At 36.4% G+C, this 25,516-nt stretch overlaps 2 protein-coding genes across 2 annotated transcripts; both read right to left on the bottom strand.

Moving 5' to 3' along the window:
• Positions 1-1,058: 1,058 nt before the first annotated feature.
• On the bottom strand, positions 1,059-21,929 carry LOC131952503 (ankyrin-3-like). Its single transcript, XM_059315190.1, has 4 exons — positions 21,734-21,929; positions 18,835-20,835; positions 17,435-18,477; positions 1,059-1,172 (listed from the first exon to the last, which is right to left on the bottom strand). Exons 1-4 carry the CDS (start codon positions 21,927-21,929, stop codon positions 1,059-1,061), a joined length of 3,354 nt encoding a protein of 1,117 aa, XP_059171173.1.
• Positions 21,930-22,089: 160 nt separating this feature from the next.
• Positions 22,090-24,982, bottom strand: LOC131952502 (putative ankyrin repeat protein RF_0381). The gene is made up of 2 exons (XM_059315189.1): positions 24,817-24,982; positions 22,090-22,907 (listed from the first exon to the last, which is right to left on the bottom strand). The coding sequence occupies exon 2, from the start codon at positions 22,897-22,899 to the stop codon at positions 22,090-22,092; it is 810 nt and encodes a 269-aa protein (XP_059171172.1). The 5' UTR covers positions 22,900-22,907; positions 24,817-24,982.
• Between the last annotated feature and the right edge of the window lie 534 nt (positions 24,983-25,516).

The following is a 25,516-nucleotide window of genomic DNA, read 5'->3' as shown; positions in this document are numbered from 1 at the left end:
TTGCGTCATTCTGAAAGTGACAAAACTCTAGAGGAGTTTTACACAGGAGTTAAAAACAGGAGTTTTTAATAGACGTTTTATAAACCACATATTGACTGACGTAATCTGATAGCTAATGGTGTATTTTTAGTGGCATCTGAAAATAGACGCAGATTGCATCATTTGCAAAGTAAAAACTCTACAGAATAGTTTCAAAAAGTTATTTTTAGAAGTGTGACCTGGTTTTCGAAAAGTGCGTTTTATTGTAAACAATGTTGGGGCTAAATTTTATGGATCCTAGTTGTATGAAAGACTTGAGTGTACGTTAATCACCCTTCGTATTATGTCAGGGGCTTTAAGGGACGCTCTCGAGAGCTACCTGTTACCCTTCCGCAGGGGCGCCGTGGCACGGGCCATGGCTGAGATTAATCTCGAATATCGTGTGTATCATAAAAAAAGTTCAGGAGATCTCTTCCAGATGTACGTGTCAAGAGAGGAGCTGATGTTGCTTCAGACCATCACTTACTTGTTGCTAAAATAAAACTCAAACTGAAGAAAAACATGTTGGAAAAAACTAAAAACGTATTCACATCAACATGCGAAGAAGTGCTAGGCCCTATCAAAAGACAAACTAAGAAATGGATTTCAGCATATACTATGTAAGTTATTGAAGAAAAAAAAAGAAAGAAGGCAACATTAAACAACAGTCGTACACGGGCTGCTAAATTAAAAGCACTGGAAGAATAAACCGAAGGCAAACAAAAATATCAAGAAATGCATAAGGAAAGACAAACGGAGTTATTTATAACTGCTGGCAAGTTAAGCGGAAGAAGCACTGTACCATGGTAATATTAGGGACTTGTACAGTACAATTAAGAAGTACAGTAGGCCATAGAGGCCAGTGAAGACCAAAGATGGAAAGATAATACCTAATGCGGAAGGACAGAGGAAGAGATGGGCAGACAATTTTGAAGAACTATTGAATAGACCAACACCAGATAGCACGCAAGACATACCACCAGCTGTAAGAGATCTTCCTATAGAAGGCAACCCACCTTCAAAAGAAGAGATACATAAAGCTATAAAGCAGCTAAAAACTGGATGGCTCCAGGAATAGATGGTATACTACCAGAAGCACTGACAGCAGATATAGAAACTAGCACCACACTACTACACATATTCTTCAAGAAAATCTGGGAAGATGAACAAATACCAGTTGAATCATGAAGTATCCTTGACCATGTAGGAGCCCAATCACCGAAGCACATGCACACAGGCAGCCGATATAGTCATCGATTTTAGTAGCCAGCAGAGTCCCTAGTGTATGGCGCTCATTAAAACAAATATATGGTCTGTAGTACTCAAAAGAGAGCCTGGGGTGCATTTGGTCACATGAGTGCGAGGGAGCTGGCTCATGTGCCTGTGCAGTTTGACCATCTAATCAAGTAATAACAATGACCAGCTGTGCAGGACGGACCGCTTTACCACAGGGGCGCCGCTCTCCGACGTAAAATAAAAAATAAAAGCTGAAAACTTTGAAGGAGTCAGAGTTTCTTTCAGAAAAAATGTTCTATAAACAAAAACCACTCCCATGAGTATAATCAACGACTTCCTAAATATATATATATATATATATATATATATATATATATATATATATATATATATATATATATATATATATATCGATGGTCTCGGTCGCAAACCGTCTAACTCAAAAAAATTCGATTTTCTTTTTTTTACATAAATCAAAAGCCAGTATGATTCCCCATAATGCCTGAAAATTTTATAGAAATCTGTACAATGATTATCGAGATATAATCATTTGAACAAACCGCCTATTATTTCTAGCGCTAAAAATCTCGGCGCAAAACGAATATCGCTATATTTGTCAGTACACTTTTGATCGGGAACGCAGTCGCACGCCGTAATCACACAATTTTACAGCACAGCAGTCACAGTACTTATAGGTAAGGATATTTGATTAATTATGTTCAACTATTCTATTACATTTTATCATTTTAAAGAATAATAAACAAATAGTATTTGTTTAATGTAGCCTATTTCCAGATTTCCAATAACCAAACTGATTTCTTTACAATTTCTTAGGCTAACACAATGCTTTGAAACTAGATCTTCATTCTAGAATCTAAATATCAATCAAAACAATATAATTCGAATTATATTTCCACAATAATGTGCAATGAATTTAATAATAGTTAATTCACTACTAGCTTTAGATTGAGGGTTTAGATACGTGTTAAGAAATGTTTATATGGTAGGTTACAAAATGTTTGGCGTACATGTTCAACGACATGGTTAGTTGTCTTTAGTAAATGCTTTTATGATTAATTTTTCAACAGACAAGCCTATCTCAACATACCAGATTCTCTCAACAGATCAGCCTCTCTCAACATACCAGCCTCTCTCAACATACCAGCCTCTCTCAGCAGACCAGCCTCTCAACGTATCAGCCTCTCTCAACAGACCAGACTTACCACATAACAGACCAGCCTCTCTCAAAAGACCAGTCTCTTTCAACAGACCAGCCTCTCTTATCAGACCAGCCACTCTCAACAGACAAGCCTCTCTTAACAGATCAGCCTCTCTCAACAGACCAGCCTCTCGACATACCAGCCTCTCTCAACAGATTAGCCTCTCTAAAAGACTAGCCTCTCTCAACATATCAGTCTCTCTCAATAGACCAGCATCTCTTAACAGATCAGCCTCTCTTAACAGACCAGCCTCTCTCAACATACCAGCCTCACTCGACAGACCAGCCTCTCTCAACATAGCAGCTTCTCTCAACAGACCAGCCTCTCAACATATCAGTCTCTCTCAACAGACCAGCCTCTCTCAACAGACCAGCCTCTCTCAACAGACCAGCCTCTCTCAACATACCAGCCTCTCTCAACAGACCAGTCTCTATCAACAGATCAGCCTCTCTCAACAGACCAGCCTCTTAACATATCAGTCTCTCTCAACAGACCAACCTCTCTCAACAGACCAGCCTCTCTCGACAGACCAGCCTCTCTCAACATACCAGCCTCTCTCAACAGACCAGTCTCTATCAACAGACCAGCCTCTCTCAACAGATCAGCCTCTCTCAACAGACCAGCCTCTTAACATATCAGCCTCTCTCAACAGACCAGTCTTACCATACAAGACACCAGCATCTGTCAACTGACAAACCGTAAAGGCACCAGCATCTCTCAACAGACCAGCCTTTCACAACAGATCAGTCGTAACATTAAGGCACCAGTAACTCACAAGAGACCAGTCTCTCTTAGCAGACCAGTCGTAATAAGATCAATCTTTCTCAACTGACCAATCTTACCCTCCAAGATACCAGCCTCTCTCAACAGACCATTCTTACCATACAAGAGACCAGCCTCTCTCAAAAGATTAGTCTTATCCTACAATAGACACGCCTCTCTCAACACACCAGTCTTACCATATAAGACACCAGCCTTTCTCAACAGATCAGCCTCACATTAGACACCAACCACTATCAAAAAGACCAGCCTTACCATACAAGAGACCAGCCGATCTCAAAATACCAGTCAGACCTATCAAGAATTCAAAGCGACAGATATTCGTGCACTGCAGTACAAGCCTGATGCTACTGTCTACTTCAAAGTGAATTAGCAGATAGCTGGCAATTGCTAAGCTAGGGTCGTAAGATTATGATCTCATCTGTACCCCTGTCAAGTTGTACAAGAGCAGAAGATAAAAGCTGTCATATTTGAGCACCTAAATGCAAGTCATAAACACACCTTTTTATGATGATTTCCCTGATTTTAAAAATATGTTGCCATTTTAATTTTTCTTTATTTGACGTTTATTTAAAGAATAAATTTTAAAAATAAACACATTTTTTTGTGTTACATTTTTGTAAAATAAGTAAACATTAAGTCAGTATTAATGTGATTAGTGTTATGTCTCATTCATAGTATATCTGACAATACGGTTTCTGTTTTTACTATTATCATTCTACAAACCCAGCACCCACCAGATTTAGTAAAATAAACTGTGAGAATAGAAAGATGTAATAAATAAAGCATAACCTTCAATAGTTAACAAGTCTAGTGCTAAATACAGACATCATGAATACAGTCGAAAGCGATAAAGCCATACTAAAACATCTCTACTAAAAATTAAACTGACACCATAATGTAGAATAAACTCAAATAATTAAAATATGAGCCCAAAACTATAATCTAAATATTATGAAGTGATAATTATAACTTAAAAACATAAAAATAACTAAATCACGTTCATTGGACAAAACGAACGAACGCGACTGAGACCGAAATTCTCGGCTCAAAACAGCCAAGTCTGCGCGCGCACAGATAGACGGTTTGCAGCGAGAATTTTAGACCGAGAAAACCGTCTATCTTTTAAAACCTGCTATAATTTTGTAAATATTAACAAAACTCATTTTAAAACGCTACAGTATAGTCGGTAGAGAGTTTCTTCGCACATATGATTAAAAATAGTTTGTATTAAAGCGATCAACAAAGAAATAATCAGTTTTTTGTCTCTCCTGTAAAATTTACATTTTTGGAGTTAGACGGTTTGCGACCGAGACCATCGGTATATGTGTGTGTGTGTGTGTGTGTGTGTGTGTGTGTGTTTGTGGATTTGTGTTTTATGCATTACTACACATTTTATTCGATCGCCATGAATCTTTGAGAAGTTGTTGATAATACTCCTGGGCGGAGGGGGGAGTTCTGCGAAAATAAATGCATTTTCACAGAGTCTGCGCCCCGACATGTTGCGATTTGACGCCCCATTATTTCCCAAGATCGCAATCGCTTTCAACAGTGCGATAGACTATGGATAAGAAGGGGGATTAAAGTTGTTCACTAAATTAAATAGGCGCATCCCCGGCGCGATTTAGCACCCAGTGTTATCTGAAAAACATACTTTTGTATATCATTTTTGTATCGTGTTCTGGGTACGATTTAGCGCCCCGGTCTATAGCGATTACGTTAGTTTTCAACAGAGCCATAGGCTATCTATAAGATGGCGTAGGCATACTTTAGTTGTTAAGTAAATTCCGGCGCCCCGACAGGTTGCGATTTGGCTACCCGGGTATTTTGTGAACACTATGGTGCATACGATTGTTTTAGAGAGTTCAATATTCTATGGATACGATGGGTTACAATAGTTGTTCACTAAATCGAATCAAGCATTCGCAGGCGCCAATGGAGAGCGCTATTTCGCCTACGTTCGTTTTAAACAGTTAAATAGAGTATGGATAAAATGAGGTAAGTTGAATCAGGCGCGTGCGCCGGCGCCTCGACATGGTGCGATTTAGCGCCCAGGGTTATCTAATAAACAAACTGTCGTCTGTCATTTATGTATCGTGTTCTAAGAAGGTAGACAAATAGGTAAATCATATCGTCACCTGGGCGCTGTAAATACATTCCGTTATCGGATAATGGGTGTGTCTAAGCAGAATACTAAAGGGTATTATAAAGCGGTAACAGCCAAGCAATACTAGTGTCGATATGCGAAACAGTCCACTCTATTCTGTCTTACGACTGGATAAATTACATGGGTTAAAACGGTTTTATAAGCTTATAAACTAATTCAATCTAAGGGGTCGTCCATAAATGACGTCACACTCGCAGGAGGGAAGGGGGGGGGGTTCGTAATTTTGTGACGGTGTGTGATGCGGGGAGGGGTCAGATGGTGTGTCCTAAGACTTTGCATAATAAACAAGCAATGTTAGAAAATGAGTTTTAGCCGCTATTTCGCGTTTTTAAAAACTGTTTTAATAAACTGTAATCGGAACTGATTAAAATACTCTATAATGACATAGTTCAGACATGATTTTGAAAACAAATCGATGTTTTAAGAAAAATTCAACTGCAATTTTGCAGGGATAGAAGTGTGAGATGTGACGTCATTTTAGGGGGGTGGGTTTGTGTAATTTTTAGAATTGGCATAATTCTTGAACATATTCAAAATAAAAATCTAGATGTAGATGTAGACAAAAAAAACATACAACACTCGTAATCGATCTACTTGTTAAGTTGAAAGAAAATATTCCGCATGTCTGAATAAAAAAAAAACCAAAAGCATGAAACCAAAAAATGTCTTGCAAATTGTGTCTTACTATTTGCCCGAAATATTCAAATTTGAACTCCAATTTTACCACCTCACCATTTCGCGTCTTGCACCTTCCCATGACCTAATATTAAGAGCCTTGTGACCTTGTGAATACAATTTGGAATATTTTTTTATATGCCTATACTTTGGATGTCAGTTGCGACATCTTTCAAAGGCTTCTTGCACAGATGCACATATTTTAAAGTGGATTGTGTTAAAAACTTTATGCAAATAAAAGGGAGCGGGGGGGGGGGGGGCGGCGAGGGAACAAACTGAATAAACGCTCCTGTAAAAATATATTCTCATACATTTTCGACTACGTTAGTATGAGTCAAGATGGGCAGCACGTACACGTATACTTATCAAACATATACTTAATTAAATACCTGAAAGAAAAAAAAAACTGTCTTCAAATTTTTGCGTCCCACATTTTCTTCTCCTATTTTACCACCTCGACATTGAGTGTCTTGTATTTTCCCACGAACAAAAATTAACAGCCTTGCGCCCGTTGAAATTTTTCCTCAACGGGAAAAAACCAACTTATAAGATACATTTCATTTTTATACCTATATCCAATTCTCAATTTCTGGCAGAAAAATAATATTGTAAATTGTAAATAAGAATGATACATTTTTAATTACCTTTACTTGTGGGATGCTGCTTGCAAACAAGAGCAGATCTCGTACATTATGAAGCCACGTTTAAACTAAACCCGACAAACTACCCAATGCTACCTTGATGGAGGATGTCTCGCAGATGCTATGGACACGTGACACAACCTAGCCAATCGACATTCAGGAGGTCTGAGTCATCTGACTAAAGTGTTGCGCAGTGTACACATTTTACCTGAACTGCTGTCGTCTAGATCGATACCCAGGAAGTAATATGTGCCACGCTACATTGTTAATTAATATATATTGTAGGAAGCTAGTACATTTTATTGCCCTGCAGGTGTCTTGATGCAAATAAGATGAAATTTTGTAAGTTATCTAGCCGGATTCTTACAGGAAGTGAAATTTTTAAAATATTATTTTGACCAAACTAACGTAGTAACATATGTTTAGAGAGCAAAAACAATACACAAAGTTGCAATATGAATTTTAAAATCGCCTTTTCGGTTGCATAACAGGAAGATAATTAAAGCTCATTATAAAAAAATTGCAACCAGTGACCAGTGACCTATCTGCTTATGTAAAAGAAAATATTCCAATACAAAAGCAATATTTATTAAAATATCTTGTGTTAACCAACTGAATGGATGGATAGTTGGGTGGACGAAAGAAAGGAACAGACAGACAGACAGACAGGCAGACACACACATATATAAATATATAGATATATACACGTAGGATTTTGTATACTATACATAAAAAACTGCACTTTCTTAGCACTTAACAAGTACCAGCTCAATCTAAAAATGCGATGGATGTTTACAGGCAACAAGCAACAAAATCAATAGATGGTTTTTTTTTTACCCTGATGTTTTTATCCAATTGTGCAACTTGAAACGTTAAAAAGGCTGTCGATCAATATATATATTGTAACAGGTGTGTCTAGTGTAACCTGGTGTCTAGTGTAGCCTGGTGTGTCTAGTCTGGTGTGTCTAGTGTAGCTTGGTGTGTCTAGTGTAGCCTGGTGTGTCTAGTGTAGCCTGGTGTGTCTAGTGTAGCCTGGTGTGTCTAGTGTAGCCTGGTGTGTCTAGTGTAGCCTGGTGTGTCTAGTGTAGCCTGGTGTGTCTAGTGTAGCCTGGTGTGTCTAGTGTAGCCTGGTGTGTCTAGTGTAGCCTGGTGTGTCTAGTGTAGCCTGGTGTGTCTAGTATAGTCTGGTGTGTCTAGTGTAACCTGGTGTCTAGTGTAGCCTGGTGTGTCTAGTGTAGCCTGGTGTGTCTAGTATAGTCTGGTGTGTCTAGTGTAACCTGGTGTCTAGTGTAGTCTGGTGTGTCTAGTGTAGCCTGATGTGTCTAGTGTAGCTTGGTGTGTCTAGTGAAGCCTGGTGTGTCTAGTGTAGCTTGGTGTGTCTAGTGTAACCTGGTGTCTAGTGTAGCCTGGTGTGTCTAGTGTAGCCTGGTGTGTCTAGTGTAGCCTGGTGTGTCTAGTGTAGCCTGGTGTGTCTAGTGTAGCCTGGTGTGTCTAGTGTAGCCTGGTGTGTCTAGTGTAGCCTGATGTGTCTAGTGTAGCCTGGTGTGTCTAGTGTAGCCTGGTGTGTCTAGTGTAGCCTGGTGTGTCTAGTGTAGCCTGGTGTGTCTAGTGTAACCTGGTGTCTAGTGTAGCCTGGTGTGTCTAGTCTGGTGTGTCTAGTGTAGCCTGGTGTGTCTAGTCTGGTGTGTCTAGTGTAGTCTGGTGTGTCTAGTGTAGCCTGGTGTGTCTAGTGTAGCCTGGTGTGTCTAGTGTAGCCTGGTGTGTCTAGTGTAGCCTGGTGTGTCTAGTGTAGCCTGATGTGTCTAGTGTAGCCTGGTGTGTCTAGTGTAGCCTGGTGTGTCTAGTGTAGCCTGGTGTGTCTAGTGTAGCCTGGTGTGTCTAGTGTAACCTGGTGTCTAGTGTAGCCTGGTGTGTCTAGTCTGGTGTGTCTAGTGTAGCCTGGTGTGTCTAGTCTGGTGTGTCTAGTGTAGCCTGGTGTGTCTAGTGTAGCCTGGTGTGTCTAGTGTAGCCTGGTGTGTCTAGTGTAACCTGGTGTCTAGTGTAGCCTGGTGTGTCTAGTCTGGTGTGTCTAGTGTAGCCTGGTGTGTCTAGTCTGGTGTGTCTAGTGTAGCCTGGAGTGTCTAGTGTAGCCTGGTGTTTCTAGTGTAGCCTGGTGTGTCTAGTGTAGCCTAGTGTGTCTAGTCTGGTGTGTCTAGTGTAGCCTGGTGTGTCTAGTCTGGTGTGTCTAGTGTAGCCTGGTGTGTCTAGTGTAGCCTGGTGTGTCTAGTGTAGCCTGGTGTGTCTAGTGTAGCCTGGTGTGTCTAGTGTAGCCTAGTGTGTCTAGTGGAGCCTGATGTGTCTAGTGTAGCCTGGTGTCTAGTGTAGCCTGGTGTGTCTAGTCTGGTGTGTCTAGTGTAGCCTGGTGTGTCTAGTCTGGTGTGTCTAGTGTAGTCTGGTGTGTCTAGTGTAGAGTGGTGTGTCTAGTGTAGTCTGGTGTGTCTAGTGTAGTCTGGTGTGTCTAGTGTAGCCTGGTGTGTCTAGTGTAGCTTGGTGTGTCCAGTGTAGCCTGGTGTGTTTAGTGTAGCCTGGTGTGTCTAGCCTGGTGTGTCTAGTGTAGCCTGGAGTGTCTAGTGTAGCCTGGTGTTTCTAGTGTAGCCTGGTGTGTCTAGTGTAGCCTGGTGTGTCTAGTGTAGCCTGGTGTGTCTAGTGTAGCCTGGTGTGTCTAGTGTAGCCTGGTGTGTCTAGTGTAGCCTGGTGTGTCTAGTGTAGCCTGGTGTGTCTAGTGTAGTTATATATCTAGTATAGCCTGGTGAGATTTTTAGAATTCGCTTATTTCTTGAGTATAAAAAAAAACAAGAACTATAAAAACAAACACATACAACTTTCGTAATTCATCTACTTGTTAAGTTGAAAACTGTTGTTCCGCACATCTTTAGAAAATAAACCGGGAGTGATCTCCCCTAAACTTTCTCGAATATTCTAATATAAAACTACGAGGGATGGCAACTCAGGACATAGACAATATTTGAAAACCATTTTTAATTACTGAAACTTTTTATAATAGAATGGAATCTCATAAAAAAAAAGAATTGCACACCAAGTGAACGCCTAATAAAATGTGCATAATAGTGCGCAATATTATGAGTACTTTATAAATTTCATGCGTTTTTTGAGAAATCGGAAATAGCGTAAATTACTACTTCCGTTCAACGGAAATTACTCAAAATTTGATAGAAGGTAGAGAATTAGATATTTTACTTACATGTGACATTTCATTTATCTCTCTGAAATAGTACTCAAATTATAGGCTTTTTAAAAATTCAAAGTAGGAAAGGTACCACTTCCGGTTATCGGAAATCGCTCAAAAGTTGATCAGGATCTACGATTTTGATAAAATTCTTATATATGAAATTTCATCAACCTATCTGTAACTGTACTCAAGTTATCGTGTTTACACACAGATAGACAGACAAACACACAGACAGACACACAGACATACGGACAAGATTGCAGAATTATGTATTTCCGCATCAGTGAGATGTAAAACGTCGAGATTTGTAAAATCTCGATTTTTTTTTTGCACGATTACAAGACTTTCTCTATACTTCGTATATACGAGAAAGTAAAAAAGTATGAAACATAAAAAAATGACTTGCAAATTATGCCGCAGGCAAGTCTCAAACTTTTTTCTCACATTATACCACCTCGCAATTTCGCGTTTCGCATTTTCCCGAGACCAAAAATTTACAGCCTTGCGCCCGTTGAAATTTTTCCTCAACGGGCTAAACCAGTTTATGAGATAATGTTTATTTCCTTTTAACATTATCCAATAATCAATTTCTTGCAGCAAAAAAATATGGTTAAATATAAATTAGAATAATAAATTTGAATTACCTTTACAAGCGGAGTGTTGATTACAAACAATAGTAGATTTTGTTCATACTGAATACAAGTTTGAGATCAACCCGACAAAACACCCAATGATATCTTGATGAAGGAAGTCTCGCAGATGCTATGAACACGTGACGCGACCCAGCCAATCAACATCGATGAGGTCTGAGTCATCTGACTCAAGTGTTGCGAATTCTACAAGTTGTTACTTTAGCTGCTATGGTTTAGATCAGGGGTCTCCAAACTTTTCTGCCTGAGGGCCGCGTTATCTAACAAATATCAGTTCGGGGGCCAGAGTTTCTTTAAGGCATCGCTTCAGGGTCATGCCCCCTCCCCAAAGAACGTCTACCGCCCCTCCCCCCCCCCCCCCCCCCCCAACGAAATATAATTTATATAGAAATATATAAAAATTTCAAGTTGACGCATCCGGCTCGTAGTTTGGGGACCCCTCGATGCGCGGAATGTAAAATATGCCACGTCTCAAGGCAACAATTATTAATCTATAATATAAGCGGGCTGATAGTGTGTCAGTACTCGTGTCGTCTCTATAGATTTTGGAACCATAAAAGTAAACACAGCACACGTCGTAATTTTTAATTCCATCGCAGTGTCTTTTCAAAATAAATAGAGTCAAGTTTGTTTATATAACGACTTAAATTTACTTTATAGTTGCTGCAGTTTTTACCCATTTGATAACGTATAGAAAATATTAAATACACGGAAATTGCTAAAACATATTAAACGGATCAATGTCAAATATCATTTTTGTTTTAATTCATAGAAAAAGTGGATACATTTTAATAATAGTAGGGTTGAATTAATTAATGAATGAATTAAACTGTTTTGTAATTTTGCCAAGGGAGGTAATTAAAAAATAAATTCAACTCACGCTAATACAAAAGTGTGAATGCAAAAATCTCAAAGAGGGAATTATTGTTGGAATAATATAATTAGCAAAATGTGAATGCAAATTTGTAGAGGACAATATTTTTTAGAGAACATTACTGTTGGAATATCATAATTAGCATGGATTGATATAAGGCTATCTTTTATTTATTTTATTCATTAAACGTCCTGTTTACTAATTATAATTTTTAATCAACTATTCCGCACTCTTATAGATGCGTCATCACTTTCATTAGGTACGCAATGGTTTTAGTCATGAAACTTTTGTAAATTAAAAAAAATTAAAGTCCTGAAAAAAATGCTTGAATTGCACGGGCTAAAGTGTGAGCGCAATGCGTTTATGTTTGCATTTAAGTTGAGTTTATGCTTTGATTGTTGTGTTTTTTTTTTGTTAGTGTTATTTTTTTGCGTTTGTGTTTGCATTGTGTTTGTGTTTTCATTTGTGTTTTTATTTCCGTTTGTCTTTTCTTTTTGTGTTTGAGTGTTGCATTTGTGTTTTAGTTTTGGTTTGCATTGTGTTTGTGTTTTCTTTTGTGGTTGTGTTGTGTTTGTATTTTTGTGTGTGTTTATGTTGTGTTTAGTTTTGTTCCGTTCCCAAGTTGGTACATTAAAAAAAGATTTACCGTGGCGGAGCACGGGTATGCAGCTAGATAATATATAAGAGAAGAATCTAGTATATTTACATGTCCTACATGTGTCTTGATGAAAAGAAGATGGAATTTTGTAAGTTTCCTGACAGGAAGTGAAATGATTAAAATATTATTTTGATTATGCTTACATAATATGACCAGAGAACGTTCAAATACACAGCTCTGCTGTCTGAATTTTAAACATGGAAACAACGGTAGACCAAAAGTAAGTTAATTAATTATAAGGCATATAAATTCAAGGACCTTGACAATTTTTTAACAGAAAAAGGCATATGTTGAATGGATGGATGGATTTTGCTCATCCACCACCCTCTACCTGCGACAATACTCCCCTTAGCCCTGTTCACCTATATACCAGGGCACAATCAGCGACGGGGTGAAGCTGCGATTGTGAAATTCCTGTGTCTAAAAGGCTTATGGGATAAAAATGGAATGTAACTCAGAAAACTGTCTCTTCCAGCTCTGAGTTCACAAGGTTTGTCGCAAATGGAGTTGAAGCCGTCGTCCCGACCCCCACGCGCTGTGTTTGGTTTTACTTAGTTTTTTCTTATTGTTACTATACCAGTTTTGATATTTATGAAATTTTATTGTCATTGTATCAAGTAATTTCAGTAAATCCCATATGTATTATCTTGCTGTTACGCATTATTACTTATATAACTAAAAAACTACTTCACTCAGGTCAAATTAATGCATACAGACGGATAGAGAAATGGATTCTGAATAAAATAACATTCACCATACAACAATATTCGAAAAAAAACGATTTTTCAATTATTCTGGGTGTACCTGCCCCCTTAAACTGTTGCCCTGTTCGTGACAGTCGATAATTTTACCTGATTTACTTAACTAACTAAACTTTACACTGCCCGTGTCATTACACTGCCAGTGTCATCGCACATGGGGTAATTGAATTCTTATTTGATTTCAACTATTCCTCTCTGTGACGTAATTCTACATCACGTCCACGTGGCAGATGAGTGTACATTTCAGTTACCTACTACATTACATTCATCTTGCATGTGCATCAGCCACGGAGCAGTAGATACAATATTATCATATGCTGCATAATTTTATATAATAATTTAATAATTATTTTTTATTTACCCTTGCTAGAGTCAAGTGATCTTCGGACCTGGTAAAAAATCATTATCATTTTAATAAGGCTCTAAACTTTGTGCATTGAATTGACACTTAGCCTTTAGACCTTAATGATAGTACGTCTAGTTATACTGTACAATATTCCCGGTAGAGAAGTGGCACAAACCCTCCTACAGGTTTAAATTAGAAATTTTACTGCTTGTTTCTAGTTATTATGGTATCATAATTATTTTTCACCCATGTCGATGGGGCAAATGTTAATATTACTTACAAACAAGTAACACAGCTCTACATGTCTGTGTAAAGAATGAAGAATTGTTGAAGGACGCTTCAGCAGATGTTAATGCACTTGAATCTCATCATGATACTCAATTGATAGCAGCTGCACGCTTATAAATATACATTCATTAAAATACACATTTTAGGTTGTGATTCAGATTATAGTATTGTCTTGAAAATAAAAATAAAAACACGTGTTACTATTTCTTATTTCATAAGAACGGTAACACTGCTCTTCACTGCACACAGTTGTGGCAAGTGGATATAAGTCAGCGTTTAGTTGATGAAGGCGTCAAAGCTAAAAAACGGAATATAAATGGACAAACAGCTTTACATTGCGCTTGTGAAGCACTGCAGCAATGATACAAGACGCATTGTTTTAATTATGAAGATTGTACTAAATGTAATTGAAGGAAATAATTTGAAGCGTTTAAAGATAAGAACTTTGGAATAATTAACAATAACTTTTGAAATCGTCATCTTAAGCATATGGGAAAGAATGTTATAGGCGATACGGTGTTAATGTTTGATATAGAAAATATAACTGACGACGGGGCCCATGAGGTAAAGTTTACCGGTTTCAGTGACCTCGTAGTATGAAGGGATAGTGTGGTCAGCACTATACCCAGCCGCCTTTATTTTCCCTAATGTGAGCTGGGTGGACTCAGGAAAATTTTATTGACACAAACTCGGGATTTAAACTCAAGTTATTTAGGTTAGCAGTCGACTATCATATTTTCCTTTTTGTGCTCAAGACACATTGGGTCAATACGGTAGGCTCCCTCCACTCTTGTCGTCACCAGCAATTTTCCTGGCCGTCCCCCATGACAATCCTGCCTCTGTCAGCTGCTTCCCCGATATGCGCTTTTAGGTCTCACTTGGTCTTCGTGTTTTCTTTTTCCTTTAGGCGTCTAGTTTGACGCAACAACTGCGATGTTACTTCAATGCTAATACCACGCGGCCAGTACACAGTACTGCCAAAAAGTACCAATAAGTAGTACAATAATAAATACTTAAATAAATACTCAACCTAACTAGTGTGCAATTTGCAGCACTAGCAGGAATACACAAATAAGTATTCTAACAATAAACATAATTTATATAACCACATTACCTTCATTAGATCTACATTGGTATGTCTACCTCTAGGTACCGTCACCCTCCGTGTCCACAGACAACAGCCGTGAGTGTGACCGACACGGCTATGCAAGAACTAACCATAGTCCCATGTCACATGACATGGGACACAGGTAAAATCTCTCACAGAAGAGCATGCAAAACAACTACATCAACAGGGCTACGGTCCCATAGGGGCCGCAACTCAATGAATTAAAACTTTATTCTTATCCCCCCTTGGCTGGTAATCATATGTGTTACACACACACACATATATATATATATATATATATATATATATATATATATATATATATATATATATATATATATATATGTATGTATATATGTATATATATATATATATATATATATATATATATATATATATATATATATATATATATATATAAAATTAAAAAACGAAGATTATTACTTAATTGCACCATAAAAAAATGTGTCACCTTCAAATAGTTAACAAATTATAGTTTTGCTTATATTTATATCTAGTAAACAATTAATTTTAACAGCCACATCCCTGAATCAGGAATATAAAAAATAAGGTAATTTTGTTTGAAATACAGAATTTTAAGAATAGCAAAAATATTTAGGTTATGACAAGACTTATAAATAAATTTTTAAGCCTTCGGGTGTATGATAAATAGGTGTTTAACTAAAATCAATAATTACGCGATATATTTCAAATGATAAATGATTGATCAATTTATTTTTCTATCGTTACATATTTTTACTAACCGTTGCATAATGTAGCGCAATTGCTACATACTGTTATTTTGCAAAATAAACATTAGTTGATAAAACAATTCAATTTCCTCAATATTTATACTCTCTACACACAACACCCTACACTGTAAGATTTCTCAAAATGCTTTCACAAAATTAATTAATGCAATGAACTGTTAAGTACGCAAAATCTTTTCTTAAGCAGTTTTAACTTTGTCAATTACATTATGCAGCTAAATATTAGTTTTAAATATGAAAAAGGACCAGATGTTACAAAAATCAATCCAAAGCCTCTCTATATTTGCGTCATTTAATTTCAAAAGCTGCAAAATACTTTATGCGTGAATTCATGCATTGATTTTTATAGGTATTTTATGAATAAAATAAAATGTAACTCCAAGCTGCTCTCTTATAAACTTAACATTAGATATTCCAATATCGATCAGATAATCTGAAAGTCTTTAGAATGTTGTATATAATTAATTTTTTTTAAATGTTCCGTTTTATTCAGCTAAAAAAATGGTAATAAGTACTGTTTAGTCCATTTTTATTTTCCACACTATACACGTTCCCCTACAATTTACTACAAGCTATAACTGTGGATTAAAAATACATAAATACACGGAGTTAAAATCAACTCACACAAAAAAAAAAAAAACGATTTAATCAGTTCTATTTCTGTTTTATTCTATTCTAACCTAGCCTTCAAAAGACCCATATAAAATATGTTCCGCACAAATTTCGGGCTAAATGTGTTCAGGTGTTATGTTGGTCGATTGAGTAGTTGTGCTTCAGTACGTGCTACTCCTTTAGCATAAAGTGTTTTTGTATCATGGTGCAACTAATATAGCCGTGTGTGTCTTGTTGTTTTTTTATTTGATTTTAGTAAGGTGTTTCAGTTGTACATAACTGGTGCTCCGGTTGACTACAATGCATTTGTTTTTGTTGTTATTTTTTCAAAAATATGTTTTTTTAATAAATTAATGATTTATATACAACTTTTACGGTGTTCAAAACATTGAAATATTCTAATTAAGATGAAACAATCGAGCTTTTATATTCAGATTTGAGTTATTATGGGCATATAATTTTTTTTATTTCATATAGTTGTGTAAAGAAATGTATTATCAAAAAAAAATCTTGAGGTGAGTAAATGGATTTTAAAAATCATTTAAAAGCTTTATATGTTTCTGTTGCATATCATTAATAAAAATATTTTTTGTTTGAACTTTTATACATGGTTAAGTTGTGAGCCGAGCGTTTTCCCGAAAGGCACTTGCCCAAATGAGAGCGTTGATACGATCTTAAAGAGAGAAAGTAAAAATGCAACCAAAGTTTGTTTGTAATCAATTACTCTTTTTTATTTCAGTAATTTCAGCGCACAAAACATCCTTTAAATTTAGACAGATCTTGCAGTTAAACATTTCAGATTCATTATATTTCTTCTCTCTCATAGAACTAAAAGATATGGACATATCATAAACACTATAAGACAGAAATTATTTGATCTTTCTCAATGACTTTAAATTTACATAAGAAGCCGAGTGTAACATCTTCACTGTACTTTTCTAAATTTACTATATTTGTGTATTGCTAGAAAGGTAAGCTGCGGACTTTGAATTGTTCCGTAGTTTACTTGCCGGCTGTAAACCCTTGCAAAGACAAGAGGTCTATAAACTAGCTATGTTTACTGTTTGCTGTTACTACCTACTGAAATTCTACTTTACTTGTGAATCTATTCCTGTCCGTGATTTAGTTTTACTTGGAAGTAGATAGTTACTAGATATGTTTTACTTTACTTGATTACCGGTAGATAAAAGGCTTAGACTTTCCTACGGGTTGAATAGGATTTGTTTCGCTAATATTTATCCGTCTATACTATATAATGTGCAATTATTTTATTTTACATTTGCAAATATTTTTATTCTGGATATGATGTTTTATATAAAAAAAATACAGATTGATATAAACTAAACATATTATTTATTATTTACACAGAGGCCAGCTTTTTAACGAATATTCATGTCCTACTTCGTCAACAACAGGATCAAAGAACAATGTAAATTTGGACCACTCACAAACTGGAAGATATGCAACTGGAGATTGGAATTTCAAATGTTGTTTTAGTTTTGGTGAGATATTATTTCCAGAGAGTCTTTTTTCTCGCTCTGGACCTTCACCCAACATTGTTGACACCGTGATGAAAGCGAGTCTGGCCAGTGGCCAGGGTTGAGTTACCACTTTATGTATTAGGCTTTGAAGCTCACAGGTTGAAACAGTAGGTTGTTTGTCTATTTCACAAAGTATGTTATGTAATTCTTCAGGATATTTATCAAACTGTCGAAGTTGCCTCAGATCCGCTACAGTCATATAACCAGTTGCTAGAAGATATTTTGCTAAATCAACGTGGCTATATATTATCGCTAGCATTAGGCTGGTTAATGAGATTGTTTTCCCTGAAACACTTACATGTGTTTTACTTCTTAACACTATTCCATTGTACACAAGCATTTGTAAAATTTCAAAATGGCTTTTTTTGAAAATGCTCCCAACTTGTGATAACTGAATATTAGACATCTGATTTCTAAATTTTTCGTCTAATATATGACACGTACTGTTTTTTAATAAACGTCCAGCTTGTTCAAACTGTTCATTTGATAAACAATAATAAAGAATTGAACTTCTCACTTTAGCACCATGATTTATTAACGTTGTCAGAATTGCATCATATTTGCTAAGATCATCAGTGTCATATTTGCAGTACTTTCCTCGAAGACTATAAACCTTAACAGCTATGTGTAACGGACTCTCTAAAGCATTATTTGTTTGGTTTATATTAGCCCCAGCTTCAATCAGAATCTCAACAAATTCACAACGGTTTCTCATAATTATTGTAGCGTCTGTGTAATCATAAGATTCCTTTAAAATATATTTAATAGAAATCACTTCATCATACCCAAAAGTAAGAGCGAGCTGTAATGATGTATTCCCATCTCTATCAGTTTTATTTACATCAGCTCCATGTGTAATCATCTTTTTGACAAGCTCCACATCATCTGACATAACAGCCATTGCTAAAGCAGGAAGATGTCCACAGAGTTTCTTCCAGGCATCTCTTCGGGGGGGCTAAGCCTCCCCCCCCCCCCCCCCCCGAAAATTTTTTACCGCCCCTCCCCCCCGAACGAAATGAAATTTATATGATTTATATAGAAAATATATACTTTTAACAGTGTCCGCCCCCCCGAAGAAAGTTTACCGCCCCCCCCCGAAGATTTCAAGTGCCCCCCCCCCCCCCCGGAGAAAATAGTCTGGAAGAAACACTGGATGTCCATCAAACAACACGTTAACATCAGCACCGCTCTCAACTAAACACATTGCAATCTCCTTATATTTTCTGTATAAGGCAATCGTTAACACAGAATTTGTCCTACCCTCACAAGCGGTTAAGGCTGCTCCATCAAATTGTACAAAATATTTTATCTTTTCATTAATATTGCATTCGATTGCTTTCAACAGCGCAGAGTTTCCGTTTTTATCCAAAGCATTGACTGATGCACCCGCAGTAACTAAATGTTTTAAAGAATCGATTTCGCCACTTCTTGCTGCAATATGAAGAGGAGTCTCGCCATACTCGAATGAGGTAGTATTTTTAGGACCAGTGTCTTTGAAAAGTTGTTTCTTAGAATATCGATAGCGTCGGACTCGGGAATCTGAAAGGGATTCATCGACAGTGTCGTCACTATCCCTATCAACAAAATAGCTGTCAAATAAACTACCACTATGACTCAAATAATCAAGGTTTTCTCTTCCAATTACTTTAATGTCAGTATCGGATTCATCTGTTGAGTCTGTTTCTTGTATTTCAGCATTAACATCAGCCCCAGCATTTATCAACATTTGGACAATTTCCGCCGGTCCACTGGCTGCCAAATGTAATGCTGTCTGTTTATTTCGTCCTGTCAAATTGACATCTGCTTTAGATTTAATAAGCAATTCTATTAGCTTTTTGTGTCGTATTGCCAAACACAGAGGACCCTCAAGTTGATTATTTAATTGGTTAACAGATACACCTGCTTTAATCAACATATCAACAATTTCAGACTGGTTTTTGACAACATTAGTGCTTTTGAACATCTCCTCTTTGTCGAATGGCAATGGCTTGTATTTACTTACAGCATCTAAATCGTAAAAATGTTTATTGAAAAAATATTCATCATTTTCGTCATAGGAATATCCGCCTCTCTCCTTGTATGATCTGAGAACAACATGTAATGCTGTGTTTCCATCTTTGTCTTTTTGTGTAACATCTGCCCCACGTTTTATCATATTTCTTACAAGTTCCACATCATATAACGCTACAGCCTTAGATAAAGCAGGAAAATGTCTTTCAAACAAAGCGTTAACATCAGCGCCGCTCTCTACTAGAAACATTGCTATTTCATTACATTTTCTATTTAAGGCAATCGTTAACACAGAACTTTTCTTTCCATCACAAGCGGTTAGATCGGCTCCATGATTTACAAAATGTTCAACTAGTTCAATGCTGTCAAATTGCAATAAGTCACCAATTGGTAAGACACCATCTTTATTTGGTACATTAACGTTAGCACCGACTTCTACCAGATATTTGATCTTTTCAATACTTTTGCTTTCTATTGCTTTTGACAGCGCAGAGTTTCCTTGTTTATCTAGAGAATTGACTGACGCACCCGCTGTAACTAAATGTTTTAAAGAATCGATTTCACCACTTCTCGCTGCAATATGCAGAGGAGTCTCAGCATACTCGAATGAGGTATTAATATATGGACCACTATCTTTGATTAGATGTTCATTGTAAAAACTCTTTTGTTGAAATTGGAAATCTGAAAGTGAGTAATCTTCGGTGCCAATATCCCTATTACACAAATAGCTATTAAATAAACTATATTTATGGCTAAAAAATCCTTGGCTTTCTCTTCCTGTAGCTTCAATGTCAGTATCAGATTCAATAGTTGAATCAGTTTCCTGTATTTCAGCATTAACATCAGCCCCAGCATCTATCAACATTTTGACAATTTCCTCCGGTCCACTGGCTGCCAAATGTAATGCTGTCTGTTTATTTCGTCCTGTCAAATTGACATCTGCTTTAGATTTAATAAGCAATTCTATTAGCTTTTTGTGTCGTATGGCCAAGCACAATGGACTCTCTAGGTCATTGTTTACTTGGTTCACATTGAAACCTGTTTTAAGAAGAATCTTAAAAATGTTAAGACGCGTTTCAATATTAATAGCCTCTTTGTATGTGTAGTACTCAAGTGATTGTAAACATGCGTGTCTTTCAATTGTTGCAGTAAAACATTTAGCACTTGGGTTATACGCAAAAACATTGTCTATAAAGTGTTCTGCACATTCTAATAACTGCTGATTTAAAATGTCTTCCTTGTCAGTTCCAGCTGAAGGTAATTGAGTCGGGTTACTTTTATTTTTTATATCTTTAATATGTTTGTCTTTAACAAAAATGTTTTGCGCTATTGCTATATGCAATGGGCTCTCTAGTTTATTATTTACTTGGTTTATATTAGAGCCTGCTCGGATAAGAACATTTACTATCTCTAAACGTGCAGCAATATTTACATTGTCTTCTTGTATGGTATTCTCAAGGGATTGTAAATAAACGTGCCGTTTTATTGCTATATAATCATACGTTTTACGACACGTAGAGTGACTGATATCATTGTGTATTGGAAACGGTTTTAGAGTTTGATTAGATACAATATCCCTGACAGTATAATGAAGTGGCGTGTTCCCGTTGTTGTCAGTTTTTGTTACATCAGCTCCCATTTCTAGCATTTTTTAGACAAGTTCAACGTAACCTAACCGTACTGCCATAGCTAATACAGTTGTCTCTTTATCAAACATACAATTAACATCAGCTCCTTTTAACACAAGTAGATTAGCGATTTCTTTTTTTCGGTTCCATACAGCGAGAGACAAAATAGAACGGCCCTTAGAATCACAACTATTTACATCTGCTCCGTGTTTTAAAAAAAAATTCTACTAATTCTGGGCTGTCAAAGTCTAAAATGTTCACAATTGGTGGTTGGATTCTAGATTCACTTGATATTTTAACATCTGCGCCAGCTTCGATTAGAATCTTTACGAGCGCACAACATTTCTCCATACCAAAACTAGGGCATTCTTGTGGAATTATTGGATTTGAATTTATATTGCGCGGTGTTAAGTGTAGCTTACAAACACATATAAATTGGTCTCTGTTTTCCAAACAAAACTTCTACGATTGACGAAACTTTAATTCATCAACAGCAACATGTAGTGGTGTATTCCCATTACTATCAGCTTTAGTTACATCAGCTTTTTTTTCCAGCAGCGTTTTTACAACTTCAACATCTCCTAACTTTACGGCCATAACAAGCAGTGGGACTTTCTGATTAAACATAAAATTAACATCAGCGCCCTTATGTAAAAGTAGATTGGCTATTTCTCTTTTTTTTCTCCATATGGCTAGAGACAAAATAGAACGTTCCATTGAATCACACGCATTTACGTTTGCTCCATGTTTTATAAACAACTGCATTAATTCAAGGCTGTCGAAGTCCACAATATTTACAATCGGCTGTACGCCAAACTTGTTTGGTAAATTTACATTAGCCTTTGATTCCAAAAGGTATTCACATATTTCTTTTACATTAGACAGAATCTCCATTTTTATCTTGGCTGTCGACTAATCCACCAGCTTCCTTAAGACGTTGAATTGTTTTAATATCACCTGTGCTAGCTGCCAAATGTAGAGATGTTTCACCTTCACATGTCTTAGCGTTGACGTCAGCTTTACCCTTTATCAATAATCCTACAATTTGTTCGTTTTTACTGGCAGCCATATGCAATGGCGTCCATTTGTTTTTGTTTATAAAATTTACATCGATTTTTGATTCAATTAAAATATCTACACATGGTGGACTGTTCTTGGATATTGCTAATGTTAAGGCTGTTTTATCTATGTAACTTCCTGCAGTAATCAGATCTTTAACTAAATCAAGCCGATTATTTTTAAATGACTGAAAGACGCCAGTATTCTCATTTAAAGTTTGCTCTTTGTTTTGTCGAATTAGATATTCCTCTCCATTGACAACAGCACGGAAAAAGCCATTTTCTCTGGCCATATCTAAAGCCTCAATGCCCTTCTCACAAGAAAGGAAAGCGCCATGTTGAAGCAGTTCTCGTACAGCAGTTGTGTGCCCCTTGTCAACAGCAAGAGACAAAGCTGTGTAGCTGCCATCAGAAGATCTGCTGACATTCACATCAGCGCCAGCTTCAAGTAGAGCTCTCAGAACTTGGAGGTTCTCACGTTCTACTGCCAGCATTAACGCTGTGTAGCCTTCCCTGTTTTTGGCATTGATTTCCTTGTCATTTATTTTTGATCCTGTTTGTGCGGCCTTGAAGAGTTTTTCAATGACGTCACTTGATTGACGATTAAAACTACAAGTGCTTGCTTCCATTTTAAGGGCTTAAAAACATTAATATTGATTTAATTGAAAATATAATATTTTGCACATTAAGTTGATCATACGATCGGATAAAGCCATTGTGATGTGTATTTCTTTCGACAAACAATAGTAATCTATATAACAATGTGAACTATTGTTCAGAAATAATTTAAATACAGAAATAGCTCCTGCTTCTATGAATGCAACGCTTAATTTTTCTTAGTCAACTCGGATGTATTTTTCATTCTGCTACTTCTAATACAAATCTATTGATTACTTTTTTCCCTTACTGCTAACACAAAACGTAAAACAAGCCCACCTCATCACAAACATCTATACTTTATAATAAATAGAAGAAAATTAAAACTAAAATATAAACAAATGTAATTGTTTTTCGTGTATGTCATTAATTATGGAAAGGGCCTACAATGCTGCTTATAATTTATTTTTGCAAAGTATTTTAGTTCAACAATTTTTTTTAGGAATAGTTGAAGTAAATCAGTGTAAAACAATAGTAATACATTTGTTGATAATTTGCAAACGTTTAACAAAACGAAATTCTTAAAATAAAATATTACTTAACAAATAAATATTCAGTTCCAGTTCTAGTTCTAGTTCTAGTTCTAGTTCTAGTTCTAGTTCTAGTTCTAGTTCTAGTTCTAGTTCTAGTTCTAGTTCCAGTTCCAGTTCCAGTTCCAGTTCTAGTTCCAGATCTAGATCTAGTTCTAGAAGAAATCAGACTGCTTCTTGGCATTACGAACTTATTTAATTGTTTGTGTGCTACCAATATAAAAATGCAGTGATTGCTATAAAGTGCCCCGACCTTTCAAATGAGCGGATGGAGGGGGGGGTGCGCTTTTTTACCAACGCGAATAACTAATAATTTAGTTATTGATAGTTCGGAACGGGCGCCGAAATAGATTGCTACGTCCCAGGCAATTCTTCATCAAATTACGTTTTGTCTTTCAAATGCTCCAGTTCTAAAGATTCAGCCTTCAAGATATTTGTTTTTCGAACGACTATCTACATAACTTTGTCATACCGCAATGTTTCTTACTTGCACCACAGCACCTGCCTTGTGGTGTTATTAAATGTATCTTATAAAAAATGAATAAAAATTTTTTTAAAAAGTTTCAACTAGAACTAGAACAAGAACTAGAATTCGAATTAGAATTAGAATTAGAATTATAATTAGAGCTAGAATTATAATTCGAACTAGAACTAGAACCAGAACTAGAACTAGAACCAGAACCAGAACCAGAACTAGAGCTACAACTACAACTACAACTACAACTACAACTACAACTACAACTACAACTACAACTACAACTACAACTACAACTACAACTACAACTACAACTACAACTAGATGTAGATCTAGAAGTAGATCTAGAAGTAGATCTAGAAGTAGATCTAGAAGTAGATCTAGAAGTAGAAGTAGAAGTCGATGTAGAAGTAGAAGTCGATGTAGAAGTAGATGTGAAAGTAGATGTAGAAGTAGAAGTAGAAGTAGAAGTAGAAGTAGAAGTAGAAGTAGAAGTAGAACTAGTACTAGTACTAGAACTAGAACTAGTACTAGAACTAGAACAAGGACTAGGACTAGAACTAGAACTAGAACTAGAACTAGAACTAGAACTAGAACTAGAACTAGAACTAGAACTAGAACTAGAACTAGAACTAGAACTAGAACTAGAACTAGAACTAGAACTAGAACTAGAACTAGAACTAGAACTAGAACTAGAACTAGAACTAGAACTAGAACTAGAACTAGAACTAGAACTAGAACTACAACTAGAACTAGAACTATGTAGAAGTTAAATTAGATATTTTTTTTCGGTTTCAACTTAGAGGAAAAGAAAACATTATCAACGGGCAAATTATCTAGTATAATAAATAATAATGCCACATGTATTACAAAAATGTATTTACCTTGAAAATTTGACGACTTTAGCTGACGGATGATGCTGGTGTAGGTGCAGGATGGAGGAGATAAGCGGATGGGCTACACTTCGTTATCTTTCTCACTGTTAATGCTTTGCTCTTTCGGTCACTTCAGTTCACTTACTCGTGACGTCTCAGCGCTACACTGTCTCGCTAAACTAAACGGAACTTAACCCTTTAACTCAGACTGTCGCGTTTTCGCGACATACTGATTTAGCATATGCGCATAGGTACATTTATCCTACTGCTGCCGGTCGTTGTGTATTGGGTACATCCAGGCAGTTGTATCGGTACCAACGGTCACGTTGTCAAGTCGAAATTTATGACGTCACACTCTCTTGACTCACGCGCATCGTAATTTTTGTGACTTCGTGAATTCGGCCTACTTACATTGATTATTATTACTAAATAGGTGATCCGTTTTTGCTACAAAAAAATACTAATATCTTTATTATTCACTCTTTTATGTATATAAACAGTACAAATCACATATGAGAATAATTTTGGAAGTTATCTGCTGTCTCGTTTTCGTGACATCCGGCAATAAGACATAAAATTGAACTTGGGTGCCAAGCAGGTATAACAAAAGACGATGCATCGCTATGTTGTCATTTATTCAAGTATGATTATAAATAAGTAAAGGATTTACAATATAGTCTTCGCTTGTATATAAAACTGCACTTTAGAA

This window comes from Physella acuta, unplaced genomic scaffold (assembly GCF_028476545.2).
Source record: "Physella acuta isolate Inbredline_101_S28 unplaced genomic scaffold, ASM2847654v3 ptg000875l, whole genome shotgun sequence".
NCBI classification, from domain to species: domain Eukaryota; kingdom Metazoa; phylum Mollusca; class Gastropoda; family Physidae; genus Physella; species Physella acuta.
The sequence above is the reverse complement of the archived record's forward strand: the minus strand, read 5'-3'. Positions and strand labels throughout refer to the sequence as shown.